Source organism: Fonsecaea monophora (assembly GCF_001642475.1).
Source record: "Fonsecaea monophora strain CBS 269.37 chromosome Unknown Scaff48, whole genome shotgun sequence".
NCBI classification, from domain to species: domain Eukaryota; kingdom Fungi; phylum Ascomycota; class Eurotiomycetes; order Chaetothyriales; family Herpotrichiellaceae; genus Fonsecaea; species Fonsecaea monophora.
Window position 1 is genome coordinate 202,085 of NW_019173979.1, and position 26,131 is coordinate 228,215.

The window sequence follows — 26,131 nt, forward strand, 5'->3', positions numbered from 1 at the left end:
TGTTCGTATGTATATACTGGTACACGCGGAATGGTACCTTTGTATCCTGAAGTGCCTGTGGGTGCCTGGGTGCCTGGATGAATGCCTGGCACCCTCGCATCGCAGTGCTGCAGCAAGCGGCTCCAACAGGCTTCCGCGGATCCAAATGACGATCGCTACCTCATCCCTGCCCCCCGCACTCAAAAAAACACGAAACACGAAAGAAACGTTGCATCCGGGGAAAAAAAGGCAAAAAGTTTCAGCGAAGTACGAGATATGATTCATCCGATACCTTATAAAACCTCTCCCCGAGTCTTCTTTCGATTCTCTGCATATAAAGGTAAAACAAAAGTCCACTTCAAAGTCTCCCAAAACATGGCTGAATTACACATCTCGTCTACCCTCCCGCTCAAATCGGGCCATAACATCCCAATCCTGGGATTTGGCACCTGCGAGAGCGCAACCTGTACCCAGTCTGCCCTGGTCGCCCTCAACAACTCGTACCGGCACCTCGATACTGCCCAGATTTACAAGAACGAGGCCGAGACGGGCGCCGCCATCGCACAGAGCCAGATCGATCCTTCCGAGCTATTCGTGTGCTCAAAGCTCTGGGAGGACATGTACTCCCGCGAAGGTGCCCTCGCGGGCGTCGAGGCCTCGCTGAAGAAACTCGGCCTCAAGTCCATTGACCTGTATTTGCTGCACACGCCTCGACCAGGACCCCTGGCGAGGAAGGAAGCATGGCTGGGGCTCCAGGACGCGGTAGAGAAGGGCCTAGTCAAGAGCATCGGTGTCTCCAACTGGGCTCCCAAGCACATTGAACAGCTCATGACCGAGCAAGGCGTCTATATCGAGCCCGTCTGCAACCAGATCGAACTCCACCCCTGGAACCAACAGCGGCAGCTTGTGTCGTACTGCAAGGCCAAGGGCATCGTGGTGGTGGCGTATTCGCCTCTCACACGGGGACGCCGGCTGAACGACGCGACCATCGTCTCACTCGCCGAGAAGTACGGCAGGACCCCTGCGCAAATCGTCCTGCGGTGGGGACTGCAGAAAGGCTTGGTCGTTATCCCCAAGAGCGATCGGGAACACCGGATCGTCGAGAACAAAGGGATTTTCGGCTGGGAGATTTCCAAAGAGGATGTCGAAGTAATTGACGGGCTCGACGAGGGACAGAAGGCAAATCTAGGAGAGTGGGATCCCTATGCCTGGGATTGATTGGCCGATAGACTGTGAGATTCCAGAGCCTCGCAGCGAGTCCGCCTCCAGTCTGTTTTTGTCTCGCAAGGAGTTGCAAATGGTCCGTTTCAGCATATCATCGTACTGAGCCACGGCCTGTAATCTTTGCTAGGCTTCTCGTCCCAGCACCTGACTAACAGTGCATACCGCTCAGTTTGGGAATCTTGGATGAACCTCTTGCGCCACTTCCGTCTTCGAACGTGTAAGAATTCGCTGGCGGTGCCCGTGAATCAAGTGATTGAGTCTGGTGATGGCCCTCGGAGCATTGTGCATTTTGCAGGCGGAGACGGCGACTGCGAAGGTCGAGAGAGTTTCGTCCGTGGCGACGAATCTTCTGCCTGCTCGTCTCGTTCTGTAGGTCAGCAACGGTACCCGGTCACGACATACAAAGGCCTGCCTAGGTCCGATGTGCTTCAACCCTTGCTCGATTGCCTGCTGAAAACACACAGCCTCTGGAATCCAAGGCACCACGGCGCCGCCGTGCGGTTTGAGCCAAAGCTAGGTCCACAAGCTGAGTGTTTGCCTTGGGTGTCTGCTCCCGCCTAGTATTGTAGCATGGCCATTCCTCGGACATATGGCGTGGCCAAGGAAAGATGCTCTGACTTTGGACAAGAAGCTATTACTCCCCAGTCAATTCACCCTTGATATTCTTCGCACTCTCCTTCTTCGTCCCGTCGTGCTCTTTTTCGGGGATCTTCCTTTTGACGAAAAAGAACCGCCCCATCTTTCTACTCTCTGCGCCCTCTCCGAGAGCCCAAGGATCCTCAACCTTGCTCCAAGGCAACGGATCCTCCTCCCACGGCTGACTGTCCGTAGTGAAACTTGTGACCTGATACGTATCCCTCCTTCTCCTGATCGTGCCGTTCTTGCCCTTCTTCTCCTCGAGCGCAAGGAACTCGGCTAGCGTCGATCGGGTAATGGTGTGTTCTTGCCTGTGTTCAGAGGTTTCGTCGCGGATGGCCACAAGAGGTTCGATCCCTGTTGTGTCGACTTTCTGGATTTCCTTGACGAAGTGGACTTGATCGCGCAGGTCCTGGAGCATTTGACCTTCTTCGGCCTTGGACTTGGGAAGAGGTAGAGCGGAGAGGCGGAGGAGGTGGTGGAGTTTGTCGCGCGTTATCTCTTTCGAGCCCGATGGAGACTCATCTTTCAACTGTGTCTGTGCTTCCGATGAAGTCCCGTCTGTCGCGGTAGCCGAGTCTGTCTTTCTAAGTCGGCGCGACGATGTGGGCAATAGCTGAGACACAGACCACGTAGGCTTCTCGAGAAGGGATTCAATTTCTGGGGAGATGTCGATTTTCTTGACGAGCCTCAATTCCTTTTCGCGAGCTGGGCTGGTAACGGGTCCGGACAAAGCGGTGCGGATGTTGAACGCTTGTCGTGGAATTCTAGGCATCTCGAAAGGGAGAGGAAGATCGTCCAAAGTTTCCTCTATCCCATGGATGTGGTTCTTCTCTGCTAGCTGCTGAGAGTAGACCGTAAACATCGACGGCGCAGTTGCAAAGACCTGAGAGACGGTTAAAGCGGCATGGTGACGTCTTCTACGGGCCAAGTTCCTCGACCGCTTCGGCGGGGCTTCGTTGTGTTTGGACAGTTGGACGCAACACCATTTATCAACTGGGTATTGTTCCAGAAGCCACCTATACTTGCAGTTAATCATTGATCTCGAAGACTGTGCCCCCCATCACCTGCGTACTGCCCAGGACAACCGCAGAGTCCTGAGTAGCCCTGCACCTCGCACATACCACCCCAACTTTGTGACCGTCCTTCGATCCGACTTCACCCATGGCTCAAGATCCCCGAGTATTACTGCAGAAGGCCGACAAGGCCGCCCAGGGTGCCGGCGGAGGATTCAGTCTATTTGGTGGGCGAGGAGAGAAATGGGAGAACGCAGCGGATCTCTACACACAAGCCGCAAATGCCTTCCGGGTACAGAAGCAGAGTAAGCAAGGCAGCAAAGACATTCTCTCCGTCCTCTCCTAATGTCCTCTATACAGATCTGGAAGCCGGGAAAGCCTTCGAGAAGGCCGCCTCAATCCAACAATCCAAACTCAATGAGCCCGATGATATGGCCAACACCCTCACCGAGGCCTTCAAAGTCTATCGAAAGGAGTCTCCTCAAGACGCCGCCCGCGTCCTCTCCACCGCCATACAACATTACACCGCAAAGGGTAACTTCCGCCGCGCGGCCACACATCAACAAAACCTTGCCGAAGTGTATGAGATGGAAATTGGGGATCAGAAAAAAGCCCTAGAGGCGTATGACACTGCTGCACAATGGTACGAGAGCGACAACGCCGAGGCACTGGCGAATAAATTGTATTTGAAAGTGGCAGACCTGGCGGCACTGGAAGGCGACTACCAGAACGCAATCGGCAAACTCGAAGCCGTGGCCAAGTCGAGTCTAAACAACAACCTGATGCGCTGGAGCGTCAAGGACTACTTTCTCAAAGCCGGCATATGCTATCTCGCGGCGGGTGACCAGGTGGCCACCAAGAGAGCGTTGGAGCACTATCGCGAGTTGGACGGCAGCTTTGCAAGCACGAGGGAGAACATGCTCCTGACGGACCTGGTGGGGTGCGTCGAGGAAGGGGACCAAGAAGGGTTTTCCGACAAGCTGTTCCAGTTCGATTCACTCAGCAAGCTGGACAAGTGGAAGACGACGCTGCTTTTGAGAGTCAAGAATGCGATTGAGAAGGAAGAGGAAGATTTTTCGTAGATGTTGCCCGCACCGAAGGGAGGCACGGAGGTATAGGCCACACGAATTTCAAGGAGCCGGCGTCAATGGCGTTTTCTTCGTGGAAGAATAAGACTCGATCTAGCTGTGCATCGGCTCTCTCCTGTTTCATCTGGAGACTCATCGTCCCATTGATATACCTCACTCTAGGTATCCTCTACTGTGCATGTGTCTTTGTTATACGAGAGACTACCCACACCGGCACACCGGCATTGACATCGGATCGCACTCCCCTACCCTACCCTACCCTACCCTATTCTACCACCATGACTACCAGAACTATCAAGGAAGCCAGGCTAGATGGATGGCTTAAATGGCTCAGTTGGATGAGATGTGTGGAACACACTCGCATACCTAGGTACTAAGCCCTCGATATGCACATACGTATACTTCTCAACCAGAACGCATGTTCGTCTTACATGTGCATGTGCATGTGGACAATTGGATAGATTGATCGGCTAACTGATCGGCCGATGGGTTGCAATAGGGTGCAACATACAACAGACAACAGACAAATGTCCCGTACTGTATCGATCTATCCATCTATCCATCTATCGATGATATGGGTGATAAACCCAGGTCATGGCATGACATGCACTTACTTCATGTTCTTTTTTTCAGTTTCCAGGTTCCAGGTTCCATCACATCAAATATATCGAATATCAAATATCAAAGACCAAGTATCAAGTATCAAGACACCAGTTGCCATGCGAGCATGCCATGCATAATGTATCGTGTATCGTGAGACACGTCTTTTTTAGTCTTGGCCTCTTTATACAGAGAGACAGAGAGATATCCCAATCCCGTCCGCCAAACAAATGCGCAGTCCAGCCCAGTCCAGCCCAGCAATTGATGATGGGATCCTCTTCGCAGGTAGATTTGCGGATAAAAACACAAACGCTGGTCCTCTAAAAATGCACATATAGTCAATCCCCTTGTATACACTGTCCCTCTTCCATCGTGGGTAGCTGCTGCGTGACCGTCCTTTTTAACACCAGGTGAAGAAGGGTTTCTTGCTCTTCACGGTTTCAAGCCTCTCCACAATTACTTTCCGTCGGTGTGTCGAGTCCATATCACTTGCTGCGGCATATCCTAAATCTCCCTCATCGACATCATCGCCCTCGTAGACGATGCTCGGGACGGTTTTGGCTTTGTGTCCCCCGTGGCCACTCCTTGTTGACATCGACCGTTGCCTTCGCGTGGAGCTGTTTTTCGAGGAGACGGTATTGCTGGCCGAAGCACCATCGCCGATACGACGGGGGAATTCGAAGCTGAAGCGTGTCTTGCCCTTCGCAGAAGGACGAGTGGGAAGTGTGTGAGCATTTGGATGATGACCAAGACTGCTGCGAGCTTCTCGAGCAAATTCCAGACTATCAAAACCAGGAGTAGTACCACCAAATCCACCATCGTCGCCGGGACCAGGCAGATAGCCGAGATCTGCCGCGCTGTCCTCTCGGGTGAGGTCGAAGCGATTTGGATTGGGTAACTCGTTTGTCGGAGAGCCGAGGAGATCGTATTGTGGTGCTGGATGTCTGCCAGGCGGGGCAGAAGCGTAAGATGCCCCGATGTCCATCTCTTCTTGTTGCTGGTACTGGCGTGCTGCGCGGCGGTTCATCTCGGTAGACGGCACGCGCATTGGTATCGCCACAGGAACATCTACCAGGTCGTCCCAGACACATACTCTGGCTCGCCTGGTTAGCTCCAGAGGACCGTGATCCTCCTGCTTCAAGGTCTCCACGACGTTCCAGGCTTGGCCCTTCATCACTGCAATTTGACGGGCAAACATGCTTTCCTTGAAATCGGCATCCAGTGAAAAAACCCTCCGTAGAGCGAGTTGGGTTTCGCTCCACCATGCGGTTGATGTCAGGAGAGGGAGGAAATGTTCACGAGTTCTCTTTGAAAATGGTTGTCCGATCAAAGAGACGGGCAAGAACAGCCAACCGAATGGAAAACTTCGCCACTGGAACATGGGTTAGCATAAGCCATGGGCGAGTCATAGACATACATACAGCATCTGGATGTTTCCAGGGCCATGACAAACTATTGTCAATGGCCCCGATGGTGATGGAACACTGCATCTCCTGGGCATTCGAAGGGGTTCCTGATCGACTCTCCATCGCCTCATACCGTTTGTATGGCCTTGAAGTGTTCGACTCTGGTCGTTGTGGATGGATGTTGGGGCTTACTGATGCCGGTCGCAGGTGAGCATCCCCGTTCTCTGGGGTGCCGTTCTGTTTGGGCGGCTCGGCCACGATCGAGACTTCTTCCTTCTTCCAGTCGATTTTGATCATCCAGTTGTCGAGGCCTCTGTCAGTGTTACGCATGATGTAATCAAGAATGACCAACTTCTCCAGTTCCTCCCGGAACGCCTGCCGTATGGTAGGCGTCCAATGAAACTTGGGCGCCTCCTCTGATGGCGGAGGGGAGACTACTCGAGGGGCTTCTTCGTCCTCGTCCTCGTCGTCAGAGCCTCGGCTGCCGGGAAGACAATGGCTCAAGGGCCTTCTCTTTCGTGTGTGTTCCATATCTGCTCGGAATTCGGTAGCTTGGTCCGGCCAGGGGTTCTCGCGCAGGAAAAGATTGGCATCTCTGAATCCTTTCAAGAAGACCTGAAAACTACCAGGCTTTTCTGGTAGACTTTTCTTCCCACCCCAGGTGCTTCTCCTTTCCCAGAAGTCGTAATAGAAGACCTTGGAGGATAGCCAGACGACATCGGTGTAGGGAACAATATACGTCCTCAACTGGGAATCCAAAACATATGCCGCAGCCTCGGACACATAGGACAGATTGGGGATCAGGCACGCTCGCCCAAAGGCGAAAGGCAGGAGATTTCTGTGCAGCCATTTTGTCCACTTGGGGTTCCTCGAGGCATACGGCTCTTCATCCTTGGGTTTGAAGACACCAACAACTTTGCCTTCACTGTTGCGGGCGAAATAGCTGCCTGAGCTACCTTGCGAAATCATTTTGGGATGTGTCCCAACCTCTATCGCGATTCTGACGCTTTCCACAATATCCTCGAATTGTTGTTTGGTCATTCTTTGTGTTTCGGCAGCAGTATAAGCAGCCAGATCGGCGGCGGTGTAAGGGTGTACGCCGGGGGGAGCCTGGAAGACAGAATGGTGTATCTCAAGTTGTTCCTCCTCTTGAGTCTTGCCCTTGACGGAGCTGATTTTGAATTTGGATGCGATCTCTTCTGCCCATCTCTCCAGCCGTGCGTTGATGGCTTTAATGTCCACGCCCGAGGAGTTGCTTCGTACTCGCCTCATGGAACGTCTGCGGTGATCGTGGTGAGCGCCGGAGCGCATCGACTCTCGCGGACCCGGTTGAATCGAGGCATACCGGGTTGTTAGGGGCGAGGATGAGTATATCTCGTCTCCGGAATCTTCGTCTCCCAACGGGCCGTCATCCTCATCGGCCTGCGCCAGGCGAGCGTAGCCAGAGGTCGGTCGCTGTCGAGGCATTATTTGTCGTCACCTCCCAGCAGAAGAGGGAGAAGAGGACAAGGTGTGGATGGTACGACGAAGACTCTCACATGCTGACGGCCGCGATGCTATGGGCAAAGTTTTATCGGTACCACAGGCACTCGAGCGGTCGGCATATAATGATTCTTCGAGCCACGTTCCACGAAACTTGGTTTGAAAGGGCCAGAAACGCGGAGGTGGTGAGCCGGATTTGTTTGACGAACAAAGTGCTTAGGTAGGCTTGGTAGGATAGGGTACGGTGACTGCGCCAATCATTTTGTGCAGCCTTTGCATTAATATTATTTTACTTGTACTCGGTACAGAGGTCCTCAGTGGAATTATTGGGCACTCGACCGTAACAACTATGTACTTGGATGCCTACTCTTCCTTGTGACGGCATTCTGTCTTCTGCTGCCCTGTTGGAGGGGAAGGACAACATTGTGCAGCTAAGTAACAACAGGCAATCCATTGTCTAGATCGTAAACTATGACAGCTACTAATTCCCGTCTCTAAAAGTCCCCAATGTCCCCTTTGGAACTACCGTGAAGTCCTGATCGACGGCGACAATGCATACCACCGGACGTTAGACGCAGACCTATACCTCGTCGGCCCCTCGTCTTGCAGTACAGACTGCTAATGTCCGTGGGATCGTCCCAGATAACATACCTAGATCTCCGGATATCGATTTTCTTTCTCCTAAAGCTCCGCGATCCTCCCTCGCCTTATCAGCCACGCGCCCGAAGACGAGCATTCAGGGCTCACCAGCCACAACTATACCCTATCAGTCCAAGCAGTTGGAACCCTCATCGAACCTTACGCGAAGGGTTGCCGTTAATCTCGGACTGCGGGGCCTTTGATCGACAGTTGTTCTCTCCTTTGACGCGTGACATTGCTAGAACAGACAAGGAACCACAATAGGAGACGGTTGGATCCTTCTGTACCACGCGCATGGCAGTTGTAAAGTGGATCGAGTTTCACCCTCGTAGTGGCCGCCAGAAGGTCTTGATTTGGGCGCCCTGGCCGGCGAGCCGCGCATCTTGAGTCGTGGAGCGGTAGCTTTTCTCAGATCGCCCTGCAGGCCGCAGGCAGTTTTGACGAGCTATTGATGTCCGTCTGCACATCAGTCCGTCAGAAATGACTTTGAGCGGCTATTTCACCCTCGTCCAAATTCGAGCACTGGCTGTTTGGAAGCGGCTGGAGGCGCGTTAGGAGAAAAAGGGGCACTTCGGAAGCCGGTGCCTCCACCGTGAGATTGGACAATCTCCTGCACCTTTCCCCAGATTTGCTAACGCGCCGAATCAGCGCCACGCTGCTCTGCTACGAGTGTGTCGCCCCCGAGCCTGCATGAAGCTCGATTCGAAAGAACTACTCCAGACTGTGCATTTCACACAATAGGGCTCCGGTTTTCGTGCTACGGACAGCGAGACACGAGTAACACTTTCTGCCGATCCTGGTCCGGCGGCCTTTGCACTGACCTGGGAGGAGAGCTCATCTCAACAAAAGCGTTTACGGTCAAGACAAGGCGCAATTAGACATACTGTTAGGCTTCTCGGCGGGACCAATATTGTCCTCGCGGACCAGGATCCCCTCGATATGGGACCTCCACCCCTGACTCTGAGATTGTATTGGGTGAAGCAAAATACTCCAAGGTTCCCGTCTATCGATAGACGTGCTTTTCAGTCCTGCGATAACACATCCTCTGTCTTTATAACTTTTGATATATCGTCGTCGCTGACCGCATTGTAACAAGATACCTGTTGCATCTTTCTGCTGGAACCCAAATATAACCTCAGTCCCTCACGGTCGCTTTTCACAAGCGTCCCTTTCACATCGAACCAGTTCCGACGAGACCACGGTTTGGTCTCAAACACCACTGATCACGGCGTCCGCAGTTGCTCCCCCGCTCTTCCGGGCCTCAGTCCTTGACCCTATCTATCGCCAACCATCAACGCCCTTGAGTGACCCTAGGCTGGAAGAATATGGCTCTCTGAGACGAGATCCACAGCGAAGCAGCTCACCTTTACCGCCTCCGGCATTGCACGGGAAGGACATTTCGCGTCCGTCGTCAACCAATCTTCCGTACACGGGCAGTCATTTCTTCAATCAACCACAGTTCCATGCGAGAAGTGTGAGCTTCAATCTCGGGCGGGACTATCACTCCGAACCACGACCGGCACTGCCAGGATTGTCGGCACTGACATCCCTGGCAGCAGCTGCACCACCGCCACCACCAACTGTCAGGTATGCCCAAGATGGAACGTTGGAAGACGCGGAGTGGAAAAAAGACGGGCATAAAGCTGACACACGGGCCACAGATCATTTTCGGGCAGCAGCTATGGTTCACAATTGAGTTATTCGGGTACAATGGCACCTGTGCCAACGCCTGGGATTGCAGGCAATGCTCCAGTAAGTGTCATTCTTTGTGTTACCTTAGTGTTTGTCTGGTGTCTCAGCCTGAAGCGCGGATTGATGCCAAGGCTGCATTGTGGCTGGCGCCGGTTTTTCTGTTGGTCGGTCACGGGGTTAAACTTCGGTTTCTTATCGTTATCGAAACCTGCGATTCCTGGGATTCGATCACCACCCAAAATATCATGGCTGCTTCAATATCCTCAGGTGCTGACCAGAATGCCCCCTTTACGCAGCCTGTTTGTCAAAACTGCCAGACGTCAACGACACCCTTATGGCGCCGCGATGAAGCCGGATCTGTCCTCTGCAATGCCTGCGGCTTGTTCCTCAAGTTGCATGGCCGCCCGCGACCCATCAGCCTCAAGACCGACGTGATAAAGAGTCGCAATCGAGTCAAGACCTCGAGTCAAGGTCCGAAGAAGAAGGTCAGTCATATTCTGTAGTTTCCGGACTGCTAGATCTGCTTCTGACACTGTAGCGCAGTTTGACCAGAATGGGAACCAGCCACCCCAGACCGACAGCCCGAACGGTATCAATCCTCACCGACGGGTGTCACAGATGGCAGCTTCCGTCGCCTCTGATAGATCGCATTCTCCCATATCACGAACCGGAACCCCTGCGGGTCATCACGACCCAAATATCGCCCCTCAACACCTCTTCGATGGGATATCTGCCACGGGGGACTCGCACTATAACCATCACAACAACGGATCGCCGACCGACCAGTCTCTCAATCCACACGCCACGCAACCCTCTCCCAACGCAGCCTCCATGCACAACAGTCAAAATGCCGAATCGTCCATGAGCTACGAACAACTAGCTGCCCTCAACACGCGCCTGCGCACGCGAGTCTCCGAGTTGGAGGTCATCAACATGGTCTATCACGATAACGAACAGAATCTGTGCCGGGAACGGGACAGGGCCATCCAAGAGCGCGAAGAATGGAAACACAAGGCTGAAGAGCTGCAGCGAAGGCTCCGAGAGATTAACGACCAAGGACACATTGCAAAGAAGCCACGACTCTCACAAGAACCTAAAGAATGAATCACCGGTCACGAGCCACAACACTTTTTGGAGAGGTAAACGACCAAGTGTTTTGCTCTCGGGTATGATGCGTGTAGCAGTGCTCTACTTTCCGCTTCATGGTTTGTGTTCTGTCAGTGATACCCAGATGAACGAATTTTCTTCTCTTGTCAATCTGACTCGCGGTGGGATGGGAGGTCCGTAATATGGTGAAATGATGGCAGATGGGAGTTCCACATTAATGGCCGAATGGGGGCGCATATTGCGCTGAGATAGGTCGGGCTGGCCACCAATGCGACGGCGTTTGGGAGAATTGGGAAAACCGAAAGAAAGCCCTGTGGCGCCACCAGGGGGATCACCGACCGTTAGCACCTCGCGCAGGGCGAGTGGGGATCATGGTCATGGGCATGATGAAGATTGACGTGGAAATATGTGGGAAGGGCCGGTCACAAAAGTTTTGGATTGCTGGAATGACTGACCACTGCTATTCCGGAGGCATCTTTTGTCGATAATTTAATGTCAGGACGGGGAAGTGGTTGAACACATGGACCGTGGCCTTGCCTAATCACAATCACAAAGTCGAGTTCAAACGTCCAACCTTTTGTCTCACACCATGTATATAAGTTTTGGCAAGTAGGAAATGGAATGTCAATGGATGAGCCCCCTTTTTGTCTTGGCTTCCAATCGATTTGTTTCTCGTCTTCGCGGCCCGGCACCAACGCAGTCATTCGCCAAGCTGTCCGCGCGAATCTGTTCGTCATGGAGCCAGCAATGAATGATGGTATATCAAAAGTCCTTCAGCGCAGGTCTTGCCGCATTCAGCGTACACTAGACATGAGGTCCTGATGGGCAAGAGCTTTCATATACGGACAGCCCAGACGCTGATGAAGAGTCTGGCGTCATTATGATTCACTTGCGCTGTCGTGATACCTATGGTGGCAGTGGCCAGCAGAAGAAAGATTAGGGATCACCTCGGCACATACAAGTAGCTCCACGGTGTCAATATCCAATCATGCCTTGGACATTGTCATTGGTCAGCAGCAAGCCACAACGATGGATCTCAAGGTGCTTGGCGGGCCAGCTCTGCCCGTCTAGAGCATTGAATATATCAGCGACCCTCGTATCCCAGCCAAGCGGTGCGATGCACAACAGCGGACCACTAAATGATAACCAATGTTCAAGGTCGTTCTGGACGACATTCGGACGGAACATGAGGCATCGGAATTCCTCCGACGCCCCGAAATTCGGAACCCCGCATTACAAGGCCCCACTATCTCCATGCTGAGACTTGGCAGCTTTTTGCTGTTTGCTGGTGTAGCCGTCCCCATTTGGTAAAGGGAACCCAGCTTGTCCCGGGTCGATGTGTCTTAGCAGGTCTGGCGATCTGACGACACCAGAGGATACGGCCAGGACTAACCCAGGTATAAGTCCAAGAGGGGGCTAATGGTCGAGGATCGTCTCCACCTTTTTTCCTTCTCCAAGACCCAGTAGTCCGTGTGTGCAATATCTCGTCTCCTTCATCTCCGTCTTCCCTCCAGCCACCTCCGGGGTGAAGTCCTGATTGACCTCAATCACACAGCAATATATACTGGGTTCCGCTGCTTGCTGCCTTGAACGTTCTGATCTCTTTTCCTACGAGGACTGCGGACTACGGTAGATGGGAAAGCGACACTGACTGGCTCGGGCAAACTCACCTGCTGCAACATGGTGGACATGAGCTCCGTTGTCCCGGTTTCGCCTCTACGTCTACCTAAATCATTCAACTTTGCCAGCGATGTCGTCGACTATTGGGCTAAAAAGGATCCCTCGCTGGTAGCCCTCTACTGGACCGATCAATCACTCAGCGCGGTACGGCGACTGACCTACAGGCATTTCTCGCGCCAGTCGCAACGCATAGCAAGCCTTTTGGCATCCTTGGGCATTAAGCAGGGCGAAATAGCCATCATCATCGCGCCACGAGTCCCTGAATGGTGGGAGATTGCGACAGCCTGTCTCCGCTCTGGGGTCATCTTGTGCCCGTGCACGACGCTGTTGGTGGACAAGGACATAGAGTACCGCCTCCAAGTCTCCCGCGCTGCTGCTTTCATCGGAGATGCCGCGTCGGTGGCCAAATGCCTCAAGGTCCGCGGTGGTTGTGCCGATCTACGCACCATCATCCAAATAGATGGAAAAGCGCCTTCAGGGGTCGTTGACTTCTATTCGGCACTGAACAAAATCCCCTTCGACGCCACATTTGCCGTCCCCAGGTCTCTAGGCCCAAAGTCTCCAGGCATGATATTCTTTACTTCCGGCACTACGGGGCCGCCAAAAATGGTTCTTCACACGCAGACATCATATCCCCTCGCGCACGCCCTCACCGGGATTCACTGGCTGGATCTGTCGCCCGGCAAGATATACTGGGCCCTCTCGGAGCAAGGCTGGGCTAAAGCTGCATGGTCATGGCTATCTACATGGAATTGCGGCGCCACAGTCTTCATCCACGATGACAGGTTGGCTTTCAATCCGCGTCGGACCATCGAGGTCTTGCACCGGTTCCCTATCACGACATTCTGCGCTCCGCCGACGGTGTACCGACAACTTGTTCTCGACGAGAGCCGGCGCTTTTTCGCCACGGAACAAGGCACGCCACAGGCACTGCTCCACTGTTGCGGCGCAGGCGAGCCTCTCAACGAGAGTGTGGTCCGCATCTGGAAGGAGATGACGGGCGGCATCGAGATTTTCGACGGCTATGGACAAACCGAGACGATCGTCGTCTGCGCGAACCAGAAAGTCAACAAGGTCAAGCCGGGCAGTATGGGGAAGCCACTCCCCGGCGTGCCTCTGACCATCATCGATCCCGAAGGAAATCCCGTGGCACCCGGAACGGAAGGAGACATTGGCATTGCGGTGGCGAATACGAGGAGCGACTCAGATTTCTTCGGATTCTTCGAGGGATACATCGACAAGTCTACCGGGGTGCTCGACACAAAGATCAAGACGTATCCCAATGGCAAGAAGTTCTTTGTCACGGGCGACCGTGCGACGAGAGACGAGGATGGATATTTCTGGTTCGTGGGCCGAGCGGACGATGTGATCAACTCGAGCGGATACAGGATAGGTGAGTTGTCCGACCATGTCTTTTTCAAACGCTTCCCTTTTTTCTTCCTGAGCACACAGGGACGCTGCGGGGTCTGGTGGAGCATAACCCACTCTCATATATGAGCTTGGAATTACCGCGAAGGCGAACTTCCTGCGCCTCCCACCTGGAAAGGGCTCCCTCGCCTTTTTCCGGTGTGGTGTCAACCACATCGACAAAGACACACTCGAGTCGCTACAATGAACTCCTCACTGACTGACTGGTGTTTTACTCACAGGCCCGTTCGAGGTCGAATCAACCCTCAAGCTGCACCCGGCGGTGGTCGAATCCGCCGTCGTGGCCTCTCCAGACCCGCAGCGCGACGAAGTCGTCAAAGCCTTCATCGTGCTCACCGAATCCGCCGCGGCCAAGGCCAAAGCGTCCCGCGCGGCTAGCGACGCGCTGGTCAAGGAGATCCAGGACTTTTGCAAGCAGAACGCTGCGCCGTACAAGTACCCGCGGCGGATCGAGTTCGTCGAGGCCTCCTTCTTGCCCAAGACCATTTCTGGCAAGATCAAGCGGGCGGAGCTGAAGGCGCTCGAGAGGAGGAGGGCGAAACAGGCTGCTAAGTTGTAGGGACCATTTTACCGTTCATCAGGGGAGTGTGTTGGCCTTGCGGGGACGGGGGCGGAAGAGTTCATGCTATCCTCGAGGAGCAGGTTGAGGTGTCGAGTGGAGTGGAGTGGAGTGGTAAGTGTCCCTGCCTGTCCGCCTGTCAAGGAGTGGGTTGTGTCTTGAGTTGTGGCGCCGACTGATGATAACAACTCTAGCACCAGATACCAGATATCCGAATATTCAGAAAATGAGAGCCTTGGACGAATTGGAGTTAGTAGCGACCGTACGATAATTAACACCGGTGTTGGCGCGCAGTTTGATCGATATACTGTAGATGTACCCGCGGACTGCCGTCTAATGTTGGGAGAACATGGTGTGGGACGGACAGAGTTGGAAAGACTTTTTCAGTATAGAGCAGCAAACACTTCGTATATAGCAATAGCGTCGCCCATCTGGTTCAAACGGGGTGCATGTGAGACTTGTGGTGTGAAAGGTCAGTATGGGATGATATAACCCCAGCTTCAACAGGACCTGTTAGCTCGCCTCTCGCCTTATATGGCTATGGTTAATACCTCGCTACCAGGCAAGTTCACCGCGCAGTCGAATCAATCATTCAAGTATGAAGACAAGGTGATGTCATCCGCCGAGATGAGGCAAACGAGGCAAACAGAACAAACATACAAAAACATCAAAGTACCCTCGTGACCATCACCCCCATGCACCATGAGAAGAGAGCAGACATGTACTGAGAACTGTAAACGTAAACGGTCTCGGACATGCTATGCCATGATCTGGCTGCGATCGAGACCCCAAGATCTTCACAAGATGACCATCACGGAGGCCCCTTTTTCTTCTTCAGTTGACTCGACCCTCTTCCCTCTGTGCACGTTCCTCCTCAGCGTCTATACCCTGGGCGTCTCGGCCGATGTCTTCGTCTCCTCCACCGCCCGCTTCGCCCACCGTCTGCATGTCTCCGAGACACTCGTGTCGCTCCTCACCGCCGGCGCCGAGTGGGAAGAACTCGCCGTCGTGATCGCCGCCGTCGCCCAGCACCAACCTAAGCTCGCGTTGGGAAACGTCCTGGGGAGCTGCGTGGCGAACGTTCTCGGTGCGTTCTCACTGGGCGTCTTGGCTCAGAGGGAGGTTGTCGTCCAGTACGATGTGAGCGCGAAGATCTATGCCGTTGTCTTGTTCGGCGTCACCACCGGTGTGGCCGTGCTTTGGGGCTTTGGCCGGCTCGAAGGCCACGTCTACGGGGCCATCCTGGTGGTGGCGTTCGCGTCGTATCTAGCTGGTATCGGGTGGTCCATCTATCGGGGCGAGCTGGAGGCGCCCGAGGAATCGGATGCAGAGTCTGATGTCGACAGTGTGGACTCTGGAGACGATAGAGGTCCAGATGATCCCCGGGACGGTGTCTCTCGCGGCGACCATTCGGGGGACGAGGAGGTTGACGAGTCCACTGCCCTGGTAGGGCGAAGGAGAACGCGGCCATCCACTCTCTCTTATTTGGTCAAGCTGTTCCTCGCCTTCGTCGCACTCTCGATCAGCGGCTATGTCCTCTCACACTCCTCCCAGTCACTGGCGGCGCGGTTCAACATCTCCCAAACCGTATTCGGAGCCACCCTCCTCTCCCTGGCCACTACTCTGCCAGAGAAGTTTGTCGCCGTCATCAGCGGTCACCGAGGCCACCCAGGAATGTAAGTTCAACACTATCACACACACACACTCCCTCCCTCTCTCCTCAAACCGGGCGGTGAAACGTGAAAACCCGGGCATCTGAACCCGCTAGCAATGTCTCCCCCTCCGAAGGTTTACGGTTTACATCACTCCGTCATATTCTGCAAAACATACATACCTAGGTATTCGAGCCACACTAACGAGAACCTCCTACAGCACGGTAGCAAACACTGTAGGAAGCAACATCTTCCTGCTGACCCTCTGCCTCGGCGTGACCATCCTGAGCTCAAACAGTCTGGCCCAGGGTTCGAGCTACACCAACGAGATCGTGTGGACCTGGACGACGTCGGCGTTTTTGACCGTTATGATCATGCTCGGCACGCACCGGTTGGTCGGTCTGGCCATGCTGATGGCATACGTGGCGTTTATAGTCCTTGAATTTACACTGTACAAGCCTTGAACGAAGAAGGGGCAGCGCCGCTCTAATAATTTCCCAAAGACTCTCTCGCGTTCTTTCTTTCACATCGTTCTTCTAAACAGGGACACCGACAATTTCCTCACCCTCCTTGCCGTCGGGGACCAGATCGCCGTAGACGGTGATGGGTATGACTACCTCGAACGTGTCACATTCCAAATTCTCCGCCGCGACATTGACCGTGCCGCGCTCGTCATTGACCACCTCCTCAAGCAGGTCCGTTACAGCCTGTACGTCGCCCTCGTCGGTCTCGGCCGGCTTGATGGTTCCAAACTCGAAGCGCAGACTCCAGTCGAGATTGACCCCGGAGGTGACGAACGTGGGCGTCGCCGAGGCGGGGATGCTCGGCGCAAACGTCGCGCGTCGCGCGAAGAGGATGTTCTCGGCCCGCGCGGCGTAGACCTTCCGCGTGATGCGGTTGATGGTGTGGACGGAGCGGACGGCGAGGGACGGGGCGACTTTCTCGCACGTCTCGAGGGTCGATTTTAGGGAGGCGCAGGGCACTTGGCCCTCGGAGAAGTCGATGACGGCGGTGACGGTCTCGCCGAGCCGGTGGAGTGGGCGGTCGATGACGATGACCGCGACTCGCGACCCGTTCCGCGATATCTCGAAGCGGTTTGGACTCGATTCGCTGTCCGAGAGGGAGTTGCTGAAGAGGATGGCGCGGTCGATGGCGTGGAGCGCCTTGCCGCGAGCCCCTGCGTCGTGGGAACTCAGAAACGCGTCCATCGTCCCCGAGCTCGACTGCCGCCGGCGGTTGCGGTCCAGGAGCGTGTCCACAAACTGCAGAAACTCCAGACTGGACTTCTCGGCCGCCTGCGTGGTCGGGGTGGCCGCTTCTTCGTGGTCGTGCGGTGCAGAAATAGACTTTGTGCGGGCGAGATCGCGTAGAATGACATGCGGTTGCATCAGATCGTGGCCGTAGATTTCGCCGTCGTGACTGACCCCCGGGAACACGCGGATGGGGATGCTGACTTGGCGCACCGTGTGCACGTCTCGACTCCCCGGCACGCCCTGCACGCCGACCGTCAGGGTGTACGCGATCTTGATAGCCTTGCCGCGGTGGCTGGACGGCAGACCCCGCGGGAGCGGGTAGGTGTAGGAGTAGCTCTGCTCCTCGCCGGGCTCGAGGTGCATGTCGACGAACAACAGTGACTGCGGCGTCGAGAGGATGGGGATGGCGCGCGAGCTGGTTACGGCGTGCATCGCCTTGACGCTGCTCATCTCCTCGCCGCCCATGAGGCTGTTCAGGGAACCCCCCAGCGCGTTGAGGTTGAAGTGGCCCAGAAAGCCGCTGTTCGGGCGTGGCTTCTTGACCCCGACCACTCCGCCGCCCGCCTGCCCACCCAGGAACCCTTTGCTTTTCACCTCCTCAAAGTGGGACTGGTCGATCAGCGAGGCGTCCAGCGTGAACGTGGCGCTCAGTTGCGCATAGCCCATCAGGAGATTCACGGCCTGGGGCCGGAGCGGCGGTCTCAGCGGCAGGCGCCGCGGAATTGCGGCAGAAGAGTTGATCCATGTCGGACGGTGTTCTGACACAATTGAAGGTTGCTCCGACATGAGCGTTTCTTGCGAGTGGTTGCTGAGCGAGTAGAAGTCGCCGCTGCTCCTTTCGCTGGCGGGGTCGTGGCCACCCGCTCCCGAAGTTCTAGCAGCCTCGCTAGAGTCGATAGGGCTGGGGATTTGCAGGTCATTGCGCTCATTGTCCGAGTTCTGGCTCCTGGCGGTTTCTGAGGTCGGAATGTGTCTCATGTCGGAAGAGGAATCGCGGCTCCCACTAGCCGCCGCGGACAAGGGACTTCGTCGGCCTCCTCTAGGTGGTGGTTGAAGGCTAGTCGGAGACTCTCGGTGATATTGCTGGCTGGGTCTTCTTTGCGGAGTCATGTGTGGGTGAGCTGGGAATGGTCATTCAAACTGTTGCTAGCCCTCATTCAAGGATGAAATGAACTAACCATGATGAATCTGCACGGTCGAGGACCGCGAATGAGCTGGCCTTTTGGGCTTCGCTCTGCCCCCAGAGGCACCGTGGTCAACATCCCCCACGATGGTTGGCGACGTCAGCGAGATTATCGACACGGATCTCTGTTGCTTGTGGCCTGGCCTTTGGGCGGGCTGGTCAGGTCCCTGCTCGTGGCTGTTCGGTCGGCCATTCTGGCCATTCTGGCTCAGCCTGAGCACAGTACTGGGCTTTGTCGACTGAGCGGCGGCAAGCTGACTGATGCTCTCACGCCTCTGCCGTCGGAGGCTTTGAAAGGACGGTGTCAAGGGCTCGGACGAAGACGCGACATTTCTAAAGGTGATGGTGCATCGGAGCTGCTCGCCCGCAAACACGGATTGATCATGGAAGCGGACGGCTACATGGATGTCAGAATGCATACCACGCCAGCGAGGCTGAATGGAGAACAAGGATGAGTGGGTTGGCCTTTGTGAGAAGGAAACGAGCGTCGTGCTCGATATAAAATGGCGGAGAAACGAAGAGCCAGAGTTGAATGTCGTGGGGCCAGCGGCAGAACTCCGGCAATTCGACCGGATTGATTGATGGACGACCTTTCGTCTGCGCGGTTTCTATATAATCATGAACGAGATGCGTGAACGTAACATGATATCATTAGAATTCGTACATTATATTATACAGGGCCGAGTCGCTTCAAGCGCTCACTCCAACTTGCGCGGCAACCTTCTCAGTCGTCCGCGCCAGACCATTATTGGCATAGAAATCCATGGGATAAGTTCCGTCTCCCTTTTCCCATCCTTGCTGCGCGCCCAGCACCACAAGAGCCTCGTAGGGTGTCAAGAGTGGGCGCGGGAAAGCGTAGCCCCAGTCGATGCTCAGCCTGGGACAGGCTATCTGTACCCAACAGTCCACGTCTTCAAACAGGGCAAGCTTCCCAGGGAATATTTCACTGAGTAAGAGATTGACGTATGGTATGCCCTCTCTATCAAGGTATTTCTCGAGCATTGTCAGGATATGAGGGTTGCCCTGTCTTCCCAGTGCCCCGAGTATGAGACCCCATCTCTTGGCTTTCTTTGCGGTGCTGATGGCCGCGGCACGCATGTCCAGCATCTCCTCGTGCGAATATGTTTCTCTGGACAGTTTTCGAGAGTACGGATCGTATCGATAAGCTGGGATATGGGGGTTTGCGATCATGGCTGCTTCTAGGTGGAAGCGACCGTCGCCCAGGTACAGGATCAGATCAACATTGGCATCCGGGCTGATCTTGGGCGCAGTACAACCCAGAACTTCGCCCTTGCTCAGCGGCATGATTTGTGGCACCACCAACTTCAGACCTTCAGCCTCGAGAGCCGGCCTGATGGTGTGGAGTGTGGCATTGAACTGGATGGTACCCACCATGGCGATTGTCTTTCCGGGGGGTATGTTTCGAGACAACGTGCTTACTAGGTGTTTCGTGTCGATGGAGATGTCAACAAAAATATACAGAGTCGCAATCTCGGTGGCAGAGACCGGTATCAAACAGCTATGAGCGTAGTGGACAAGCAGATCACATCCTAGGGCTCGTGCGGTGTAGTCATCGATACAGCATGCGCCGTACGTGACGTCTCCCATGATCAAAGTCTCTGTGCCGGGGCAGAATTGAGTCAAGATGTCTGAGATGGTTGTGGCAAACATCAGCAACCCTTCGGGAAATTGTAGGGCCACTCTCTTAGCCTCAAGGGTTCTTATGCGATGGATGGTCTTGGGGATCTCAAAGCTGTAATTGTGAGGGAGTAGGGCAATCGCGGCTTGGATATCGGGGTCTTCGAGGATTTCGGAGGGTACCTGGTTCAGGACTCTGGGAGCCTTTCGCCGATCTGGTTCACGGTCAGGATGTGTGGTCTGCGAGGGTGAAAGCACGGGGATTATCCTCATTACCTTGATGAGAGACGGCAGTGGTTTCCTCCACGGAGGACCCCTCAGTCTCACCCCTTCGCTGCCTCGCCTGCGCCTCTGCTGTGCGTCTTCCCACGAACCGTCTCTTGGGTGTTCTGTTACTGGGGGCATTTTCATCGGCAGCGGAGGGAAAAGCACCAGGCATGGAGACTCCGTCCATCTTTTGGCTGCTGGCGCTCAACCGCGGGGCTCTTGGGCGAGTGGCTTTTTTTGTGGTTGTTGGGCAGAGAATATGAAAAAGTTTGGACAATCTGATGGATGCCACTTTCAACTCCAAATCGCAGCCTTGGGAAATCTGTCTGCGGGGGAAGTACCAGTCTCCACCTGCGTTGAAATTGTCAAACTGTAGCAAATATAAAGCGGCATTATTACATACCTGGCCTCTGGGGGATATCAAGCACCCTGGCACCCGAATTGCGCAACTTATATTAGGCTTCCTGAAACACAAGCTCTGTCCTAGCCCGCCTTCAAATCCCAGGCCAGGCTCCATGATCACCGACTCTTCTCGACAGCCAACATGGTCACGACCTCAGGCTTCAGCCACACCCCGGTCACCCGGCTCCTGATCCTAAGCTCCGTTGGCTTGTCCATCCTCGTGTCCACGCTCTCCATCCAGTACCTCCTACCTGTCCGACCACACCCGCATCTGTGGCCGTACCTGCAATTCTCCCGCCTCCTGACCTACCAGGTCGCACACACCAGCTCGACCGAGCTGCTGTTCTCCGCCGTCCTGCTATACCAGTTCCGAGTCCTCGAAAGGATATGGGGGAGCCGCAAGTTTGCGAGTTTTATCGCCGTGGTCTTCTGGTGCAATGTCGTGGTCGTGCCCGCGCTGGTGGTCCTGCTCAAGCTTGTGACCCTGGGCTGGTACAACTACCTACCGAGCGGGTCGGCCGGGCTCGTGTTTGCCCTGCTGAGCGCATGGGCGGAGGAGGTGCCACGCATATACAGGTACAAGATCGCCACGGGGTCACCGGCCGCGACGGCGGGCGGCGGACCACAACAAGTGCCAGGTGTCATTTTGAGTGACAAGTCCACCACGTACCTGCTGGCGGCGCAGTTGGCGCTCAGCCAGTTTCCCTATTCCATCCTGCCCGCCGCCGTAGGGTGGACGGTAGGTACGGCGTGGATGGGCGAACTGCTGCCTGGCGGACTGGCCAGATGGAGGATCCCCGCGTGGATGGTCGGCGAATCGAGCAAGAGAAAAGAACGAGACCGATACGAAGGGCTCAGGCGCCGGTTGGAGGAAGAAGGCAGTTCGGCCGACGGAATGAGGACCGTCAGCGACCGAGTTGGTGCTGGCGGAGCAGAGCAGGAGAGTCAGAGGCGAGGAGGCTTTGGCAGGCAGATACTGGGATATTTCACGGGATCTTCTTGAGGAACGCCGGTTCTCACGCCTTCAAACATAGACGTAGTCTTTGCCGGCAGGAAAGCCCTCTCAACAAGAGGCCATCCAAGACCTTTTGAAATATTGCATCGGAAACGCCGCAAAAGACCACCTTTGCTTTTATCTGCATTTGTATCTGCCATGGGGTAGAGGTGTCGAATCTACCACACCTTGATCCCGACAAGATAACGGGCTAGGGGGTTAAAAGCCGCATCACGTATCCTTGCAGGTGAGAGTGCATGTGTGGGCATACGAGGATCGACAAGGGGACTTGGTCAGTGTTCCAGGAGATAGAGGTCAAGATACGGGAAGAGAGAGAGTGTGTGTGTAAAGAGAAGAGACGTGCCCTCTCGATAGTCTTCTAATCTATGCTAGCAGCAAATGATATCTCTCTCTATCTATGTAGGTCTCGACCATCTTTCCGTTCCTTGCGGGCAGGGAAAGAGTCATAACCAAGTTCCAACTATTGAGCTTGTTGATGAAGGGGCATCGAGCTCTATTGAAGGTCGATCCTGCGTATCTCATCGAGATTTGATACTGACTAGATGGCCTTGAACGAATCATGCGGTGTAGCTGCCTTCGAACGTAGTTTAACCTGGTTTGCTGGTAGGCGGACACATCGGCCGACCCAACGGACTCGTCTGTCGTGGTCATGCACTGGCTTCTCTTTTGTTCCGTCGCAGAGACATGGCTTGTTGCACTCCCAGAGGGGACTTCTAGTGATCGAAACAGAGACTCTTAAGGGAGAGTCGATCCATCTTTATGAATAGGAAGCTGAATCCCGAGATCCCACGAATGGATCTTTCATCCCTCACCCGAATTCTTAGCTTGATCCTCCAGAGCCTGCTTGTACATCTTCATCGCGACATCCAAACTTTTCGATATAGGTCCCATCAGTTGTCTGACAACATGTCGTCCGCCTTTGATGGCATTGTGATGGACTTTGTGTCTTTTGCCAGCTCTATCATTTCGTTCGTTTAGCTCTCTCTCCTTTGCTCGGATGATCTCTTGTCTCTCCTTATCCGCATCCTCTGCGATGGCGTTGATGCGCTCATGTGCGCGGTGGAGGCTTTCGACTAGACTGGCCACCTCGTGGGCGCGAGCGGGGTCTCCGGACAAAAAGGCGTTCCAGAACTGTCGTAGAAACTCAACTGTGGTGGCATGAGTGAGGCTGAGTCGGTCGTAGATTGCGGTACTGAGCCCCGAGGCTTCTGGTATCGGGGAAGTCTGGTCACGATGAGCTTGGATGAGAGAGAGCACATGTTTCATCGCAATCGAGGAACCACTTTCCACTCTTGGAGAAGACTCGTCATCCATTTCTTCGTCTTCGTCCTCCTCGAATTCACCGATGGGGATGACACCAACGCCGGGTTGGGAGAAATGCGTGGTGAGGTCGGCGTGCACGTCTTTGATGGCTTTGTCAGGATCGAGATTTCGAAAAGGATCGCTATCGACTACAGAATTTGCACCAGCCTGGGCGGCCTGGCTGTCGGAGAAGAAGCGACTTTGATCACGGATGTTGAGAACGATGCGTTGCTGTTCCGGAGTACCCTCCAGATCGCGCAGCTTAAGCTGTTCGTACGTGGCCTCGGTCATCCCGATGGGGGCAGATGCATCAACATCGGAGGGCTTGACAGCCGCCATGAGCTTCTCGCTTATCGCGTTGAGTTTTCGGATTATGGGCGCCTTATCCAGCGTGGTCGGTCGCAGCTCACTGTCAGGTCGATTTCCGTAGCCGAAGTGATTCTCCTCGTTTCCTTCCAAGTCGATAAATTTGGGAATATGCATTTCAGTTGCAGTAGGTCGGAGACCAGTGACAAGAGGGTGATTCAAGTAATAGTCGACATCGATGTATTGGTCGCGGGATTCCCTCGTTGGGTCAAATTTAAGTCCCCGGAGTTTCATGAGTAGCTGGCTCTGGAAAAACCTCGACCAGAAATCTTTGTCGTCAGGGATCTTGCGGGGTACAAGTTCATCGTAGACGATGCGCATAACAGGGTATTGTTCAAAGATAGCACGAATCTGATCTTGTCTGAGACTCATTCTGCCACCATCATCCTTTTTGATTCCGGCCAGAACGTTGAAGCTGCCTTTTCCTTGACTCTTCGAGAGTGCATGTGCCCGAAGGAGATGCACACGGGAGGACCAAAATTGCGCTCTAAACTGTGCGTCGGATATTGACTCAGGCTTGAGACTGAGTGCTTCCTTGAATGTCTTCTGTAACACTGGGTCTTCTTGCATCAAGGATTGTTGAAGCTTGACATCAGACTTGAGCCGCTCATCGTCTTCCCAGAGATTGATCGCCCGACCGGAGCCGGAAATAGCATTGGCCATGGTCATGGCAGCCGACTGGCCTCCTGAGGAGACAGCCGAGGCATTTTGAGCCGCCTTCTGCGCTTGAATAACATTTGCGAGAGCCTCTTTGATGCCGTTGGCCTCGCCCCGTGGATCTTTGGAAGACGTGAATGTGAAGACATGAGCAACAGCTTCTGACTGTCCGGGATCCTGCGCAAATATCTTCAGCATCACCTTGGGGTTCGATTCAGGGGTCTGTTGCAGGTTGGTGATATTTGCAGCAGAGAGCACCAGAGTTGGAGCCGCATCTGGTGGCTGAGCTGGAGTCCATGACACGGATTTCCTGTCTTTGGAGATTGATAAGATCCCTGGCTGCTTCTTGTACGAGGCCTGCCCCTGCGGAGGAGCCATTCTTCTAGGCTTATTACCTTCCTCCACACAGGCCAGCCAGAGGGACTTATCGATTCGTCGCGTAGACAGAATCGTTTGACAGTGATTTTGGGAAGATGAATGGCATTGCGTTTGTGATCGGGTGGCGTTGGACTGTTCCTGACACTCGGAGTTCAGAGGGCCAGGACTTAGAACTTTATCATCAATGCTCCGTGCGTTACAATACAGTCCTAGTCGGGTGGAGCGAAGGAGAGGATAAATTTGAAACAAAAGGGACACGTTGGGCTACACACAGGCACCAGCAGGCTGGGGACTTGAAGGATTGACAGAGGTTGACAAAGGTTGACATCATGACAAACATGCCAAGGCTGTCAGTAGCCTGTTCGCTTAGTACGTACTTGCATTGAGGGTCGAGTGCTTGGCTCAGGCTTGGCTCTATCTAGGTAACTTGTGAGTTTGTACTCGATTGGTGGTGGTCACATCAACATCGGTAGAGGTCGAGAGGACAATGAAGAAAGTCTCAAGGGCCCTCCGCACGGTGGAATGGTTCTCATCTCATGGCTGCACAAAACACGTTGCGCCCGGAACCCAAATCACGTCTAGAAGAAGTCCAAGGCCAATGTGGATGCAGTTGTCTTGCTCGACTTGCTCATGCTGGTGAATCCCTTGGTGAGTAACATAATCTCAATCTGATAAAACTGTTATTTCATCGACCCCACGAAGATATACGTCCTCATTCGGCCCAGTCTCAGACAGGGGGTACAGAGGTGCATCGGCTTATTCACCAACTACGTCGATGGCGGTCTTGTTTCATACCTGTTCCGCCCAGGAGATGCTGAAGTCTTTTAGATGACTGATATTCCGAGATTGCTGCCTGCTTACCCTAACTCCCGCGACCGGAGATATTGCTGTTACCGTCATTCTGACCGCGTTTGATATCCACATTCCTAGAGTCTCCGGATCGACATTTGGATTCCCTCTTCGACATTTTGCAAATTACCGTGTATTCAGCCTGGTGAAAAGCGAAGGTTTTTATGTGCTGGGTGGTATGTGGCATGGCAGATGCGGACCCGCGTGAAATTCCCGATCAAGCCCATCCAATGTCTATACCAAAGAAGACATTCACTTCCAATTCACAGAACCAGTTCCGTCTCCAGGAACATGGCCCGTGCCGATTGTCGAGTCTGACGGAACCAATGTATTGAATAAGTCTTCGAGGGTTCGGATTCATCGTCACAATCTCCAACGTTCATTCCACAAGCGATATCTATCAGAATAAGGTTCTAGGAGAAATAGCGGGTATGGCCACTGATTGATTAGGAGGAAGACGAGCATGGTTTTATTTGGGCAGGCAGCCTCAAATTTTTCAAGTGTTATGCTGGCGCCTAGAGGTGAGTGATTGTGTATCCCCGAAAGGCCTTGACACAGAGTGACACGCGAAGCACATTCTTAGTAAATATGAGGCAAGCGCCATGATTTGAGGTTAGCAAGCCACAAGAGGCG

The 26,131-nt window shown here is 54.2% G+C and overlaps 11 protein-coding genes across 11 annotated transcripts; 6 read left to right on the plus strand and 5 right to left on the minus strand.

The window, feature by feature from the left end:
* Positions 1-354: 354 nt before the first annotated feature.
* On the plus strand, positions 355-1,197 carry AYO21_06776 (hypothetical protein; the record flags this gene model as incomplete). Its single annotated transcript, XM_022656735.1, has 1 exon — positions 355-1,197. The coding sequence occupies one exon, from the start codon at positions 355-357 to the stop codon at positions 1,195-1,197; it is 843 nt and encodes a 280-aa protein (XP_022511008.1).
* Positions 1,198-1,837: 640 nt separating this feature from the next.
* Positions 1,838-2,614, minus strand: AYO21_06777 (aspartyl/glutamyl-tRNA(Asn/Gln) amidotransferase, C subunit; the record flags this gene model as incomplete). Its single annotated transcript, XM_022656736.1, has 1 exon — positions 1,838-2,614. One exon carries the CDS (start codon positions 2,612-2,614, stop codon positions 1,838-1,840), a length of 777 nt encoding a protein of 258 aa, XP_022511009.1.
* A 389-nt stretch (positions 2,615-3,003) lies between these two features.
* AYO21_06778 (hypothetical protein) lies at positions 3,004-3,937 on the plus strand (the record flags this gene model as incomplete). The annotated part of the gene is made up of 2 exons (XM_022656737.1): positions 3,004-3,160; positions 3,216-3,937. The coding sequence occupies 2 exons, from the start codon at positions 3,004-3,006 to the stop codon at positions 3,935-3,937; spliced, it is 879 nt and encodes a 292-aa protein (XP_022511010.1).
* Positions 3,938-4,943: 1,006 nt separating this feature from the next.
* Positions 4,944-7,416, minus strand: AYO21_06779 (hypothetical protein; the record flags this gene model as incomplete). Its single annotated transcript, XM_022656738.1, has 2 exons — positions 4,944-5,915; positions 5,965-7,416. 2 exons carry the CDS (start codon positions 7,414-7,416, stop codon positions 4,944-4,946), a joined length of 2,424 nt encoding a protein of 807 aa, XP_022511011.1.
* Positions 7,417-10,007: 2,591 nt separating this feature from the next.
* On the plus strand, positions 10,008-10,866 carry AYO21_06780 (protein GZF3, variant; the record flags this gene model as incomplete). The annotated part of the gene is made up of 2 exons (XM_022656739.1): positions 10,008-10,247; positions 10,306-10,866. The coding sequence occupies 2 exons, from the start codon at positions 10,008-10,010 to the stop codon at positions 10,864-10,866; spliced, it is 801 nt and encodes a 266-aa protein (XP_022511012.1).
* Positions 10,867-12,549: 1,683 nt separating this feature from the next.
* Positions 12,550-14,536, plus strand: AYO21_06781 (hypothetical protein; the record flags this gene model as incomplete). Its single annotated transcript, XM_022656740.1, has 2 exons — positions 12,550-13,942; positions 14,199-14,536. 2 exons carry the CDS (start codon positions 12,550-12,552, stop codon positions 14,534-14,536), a joined length of 1,731 nt encoding a protein of 576 aa, XP_022511013.1.
* An 804-nt stretch (positions 14,537-15,340) lies between these two features.
* AYO21_06782 (hypothetical protein) lies at positions 15,341-16,652 on the plus strand (the record flags this gene model as incomplete). Its single annotated transcript, XM_022656741.1, has 2 exons — positions 15,341-16,212; positions 16,409-16,652. The coding sequence occupies 2 exons, from the start codon at positions 15,341-15,343 to the stop codon at positions 16,650-16,652; spliced, it is 1,116 nt and encodes a 371-aa protein (XP_022511014.1).
* Positions 16,653-16,724: 72 nt separating this feature from the next.
* On the minus strand, positions 16,725-19,043 carry AYO21_06783 (hypothetical protein; the record flags this gene model as incomplete). The annotated part of the gene is made up of 2 exons (XM_022656742.1): positions 16,725-18,562; positions 18,620-19,043. The coding sequence occupies 2 exons, from the start codon at positions 19,041-19,043 to the stop codon at positions 16,725-16,727; spliced, it is 2,262 nt and encodes a 753-aa protein (XP_022511015.1).
* A 271-nt stretch (positions 19,044-19,314) lies between these two features.
* AYO21_06784 (diphthamide biosynthesis protein 1) lies at positions 19,315-20,667 on the minus strand (the record flags this gene model as incomplete). The annotated part of the gene is made up of 1 exon (XM_022656743.1): positions 19,315-20,667. The coding sequence occupies one exon, from the start codon at positions 20,665-20,667 to the stop codon at positions 19,315-19,317; it is 1,353 nt and encodes a 450-aa protein (XP_022511016.1).
* Positions 20,668-21,073: 406 nt separating this feature from the next.
* On the plus strand, positions 21,074-21,934 carry AYO21_06785 (hypothetical protein; the record flags this gene model as incomplete). Its single annotated transcript, XM_022656744.1, has 1 exon — positions 21,074-21,934. One exon carries the CDS (start codon positions 21,074-21,076, stop codon positions 21,932-21,934), a length of 861 nt encoding a protein of 286 aa, XP_022511017.1.
* An 813-nt stretch (positions 21,935-22,747) lies between these two features.
* Positions 22,748-24,649, minus strand: AYO21_06786 (hypothetical protein; the record flags this gene model as incomplete). Its single annotated transcript, XM_022656745.1, has 1 exon — positions 22,748-24,649. The coding sequence occupies one exon, from the start codon at positions 24,647-24,649 to the stop codon at positions 22,748-22,750; it is 1,902 nt and encodes a 633-aa protein (XP_022511018.1).
* Positions 24,650-26,131: the final 1,482 nt, after the last annotated feature.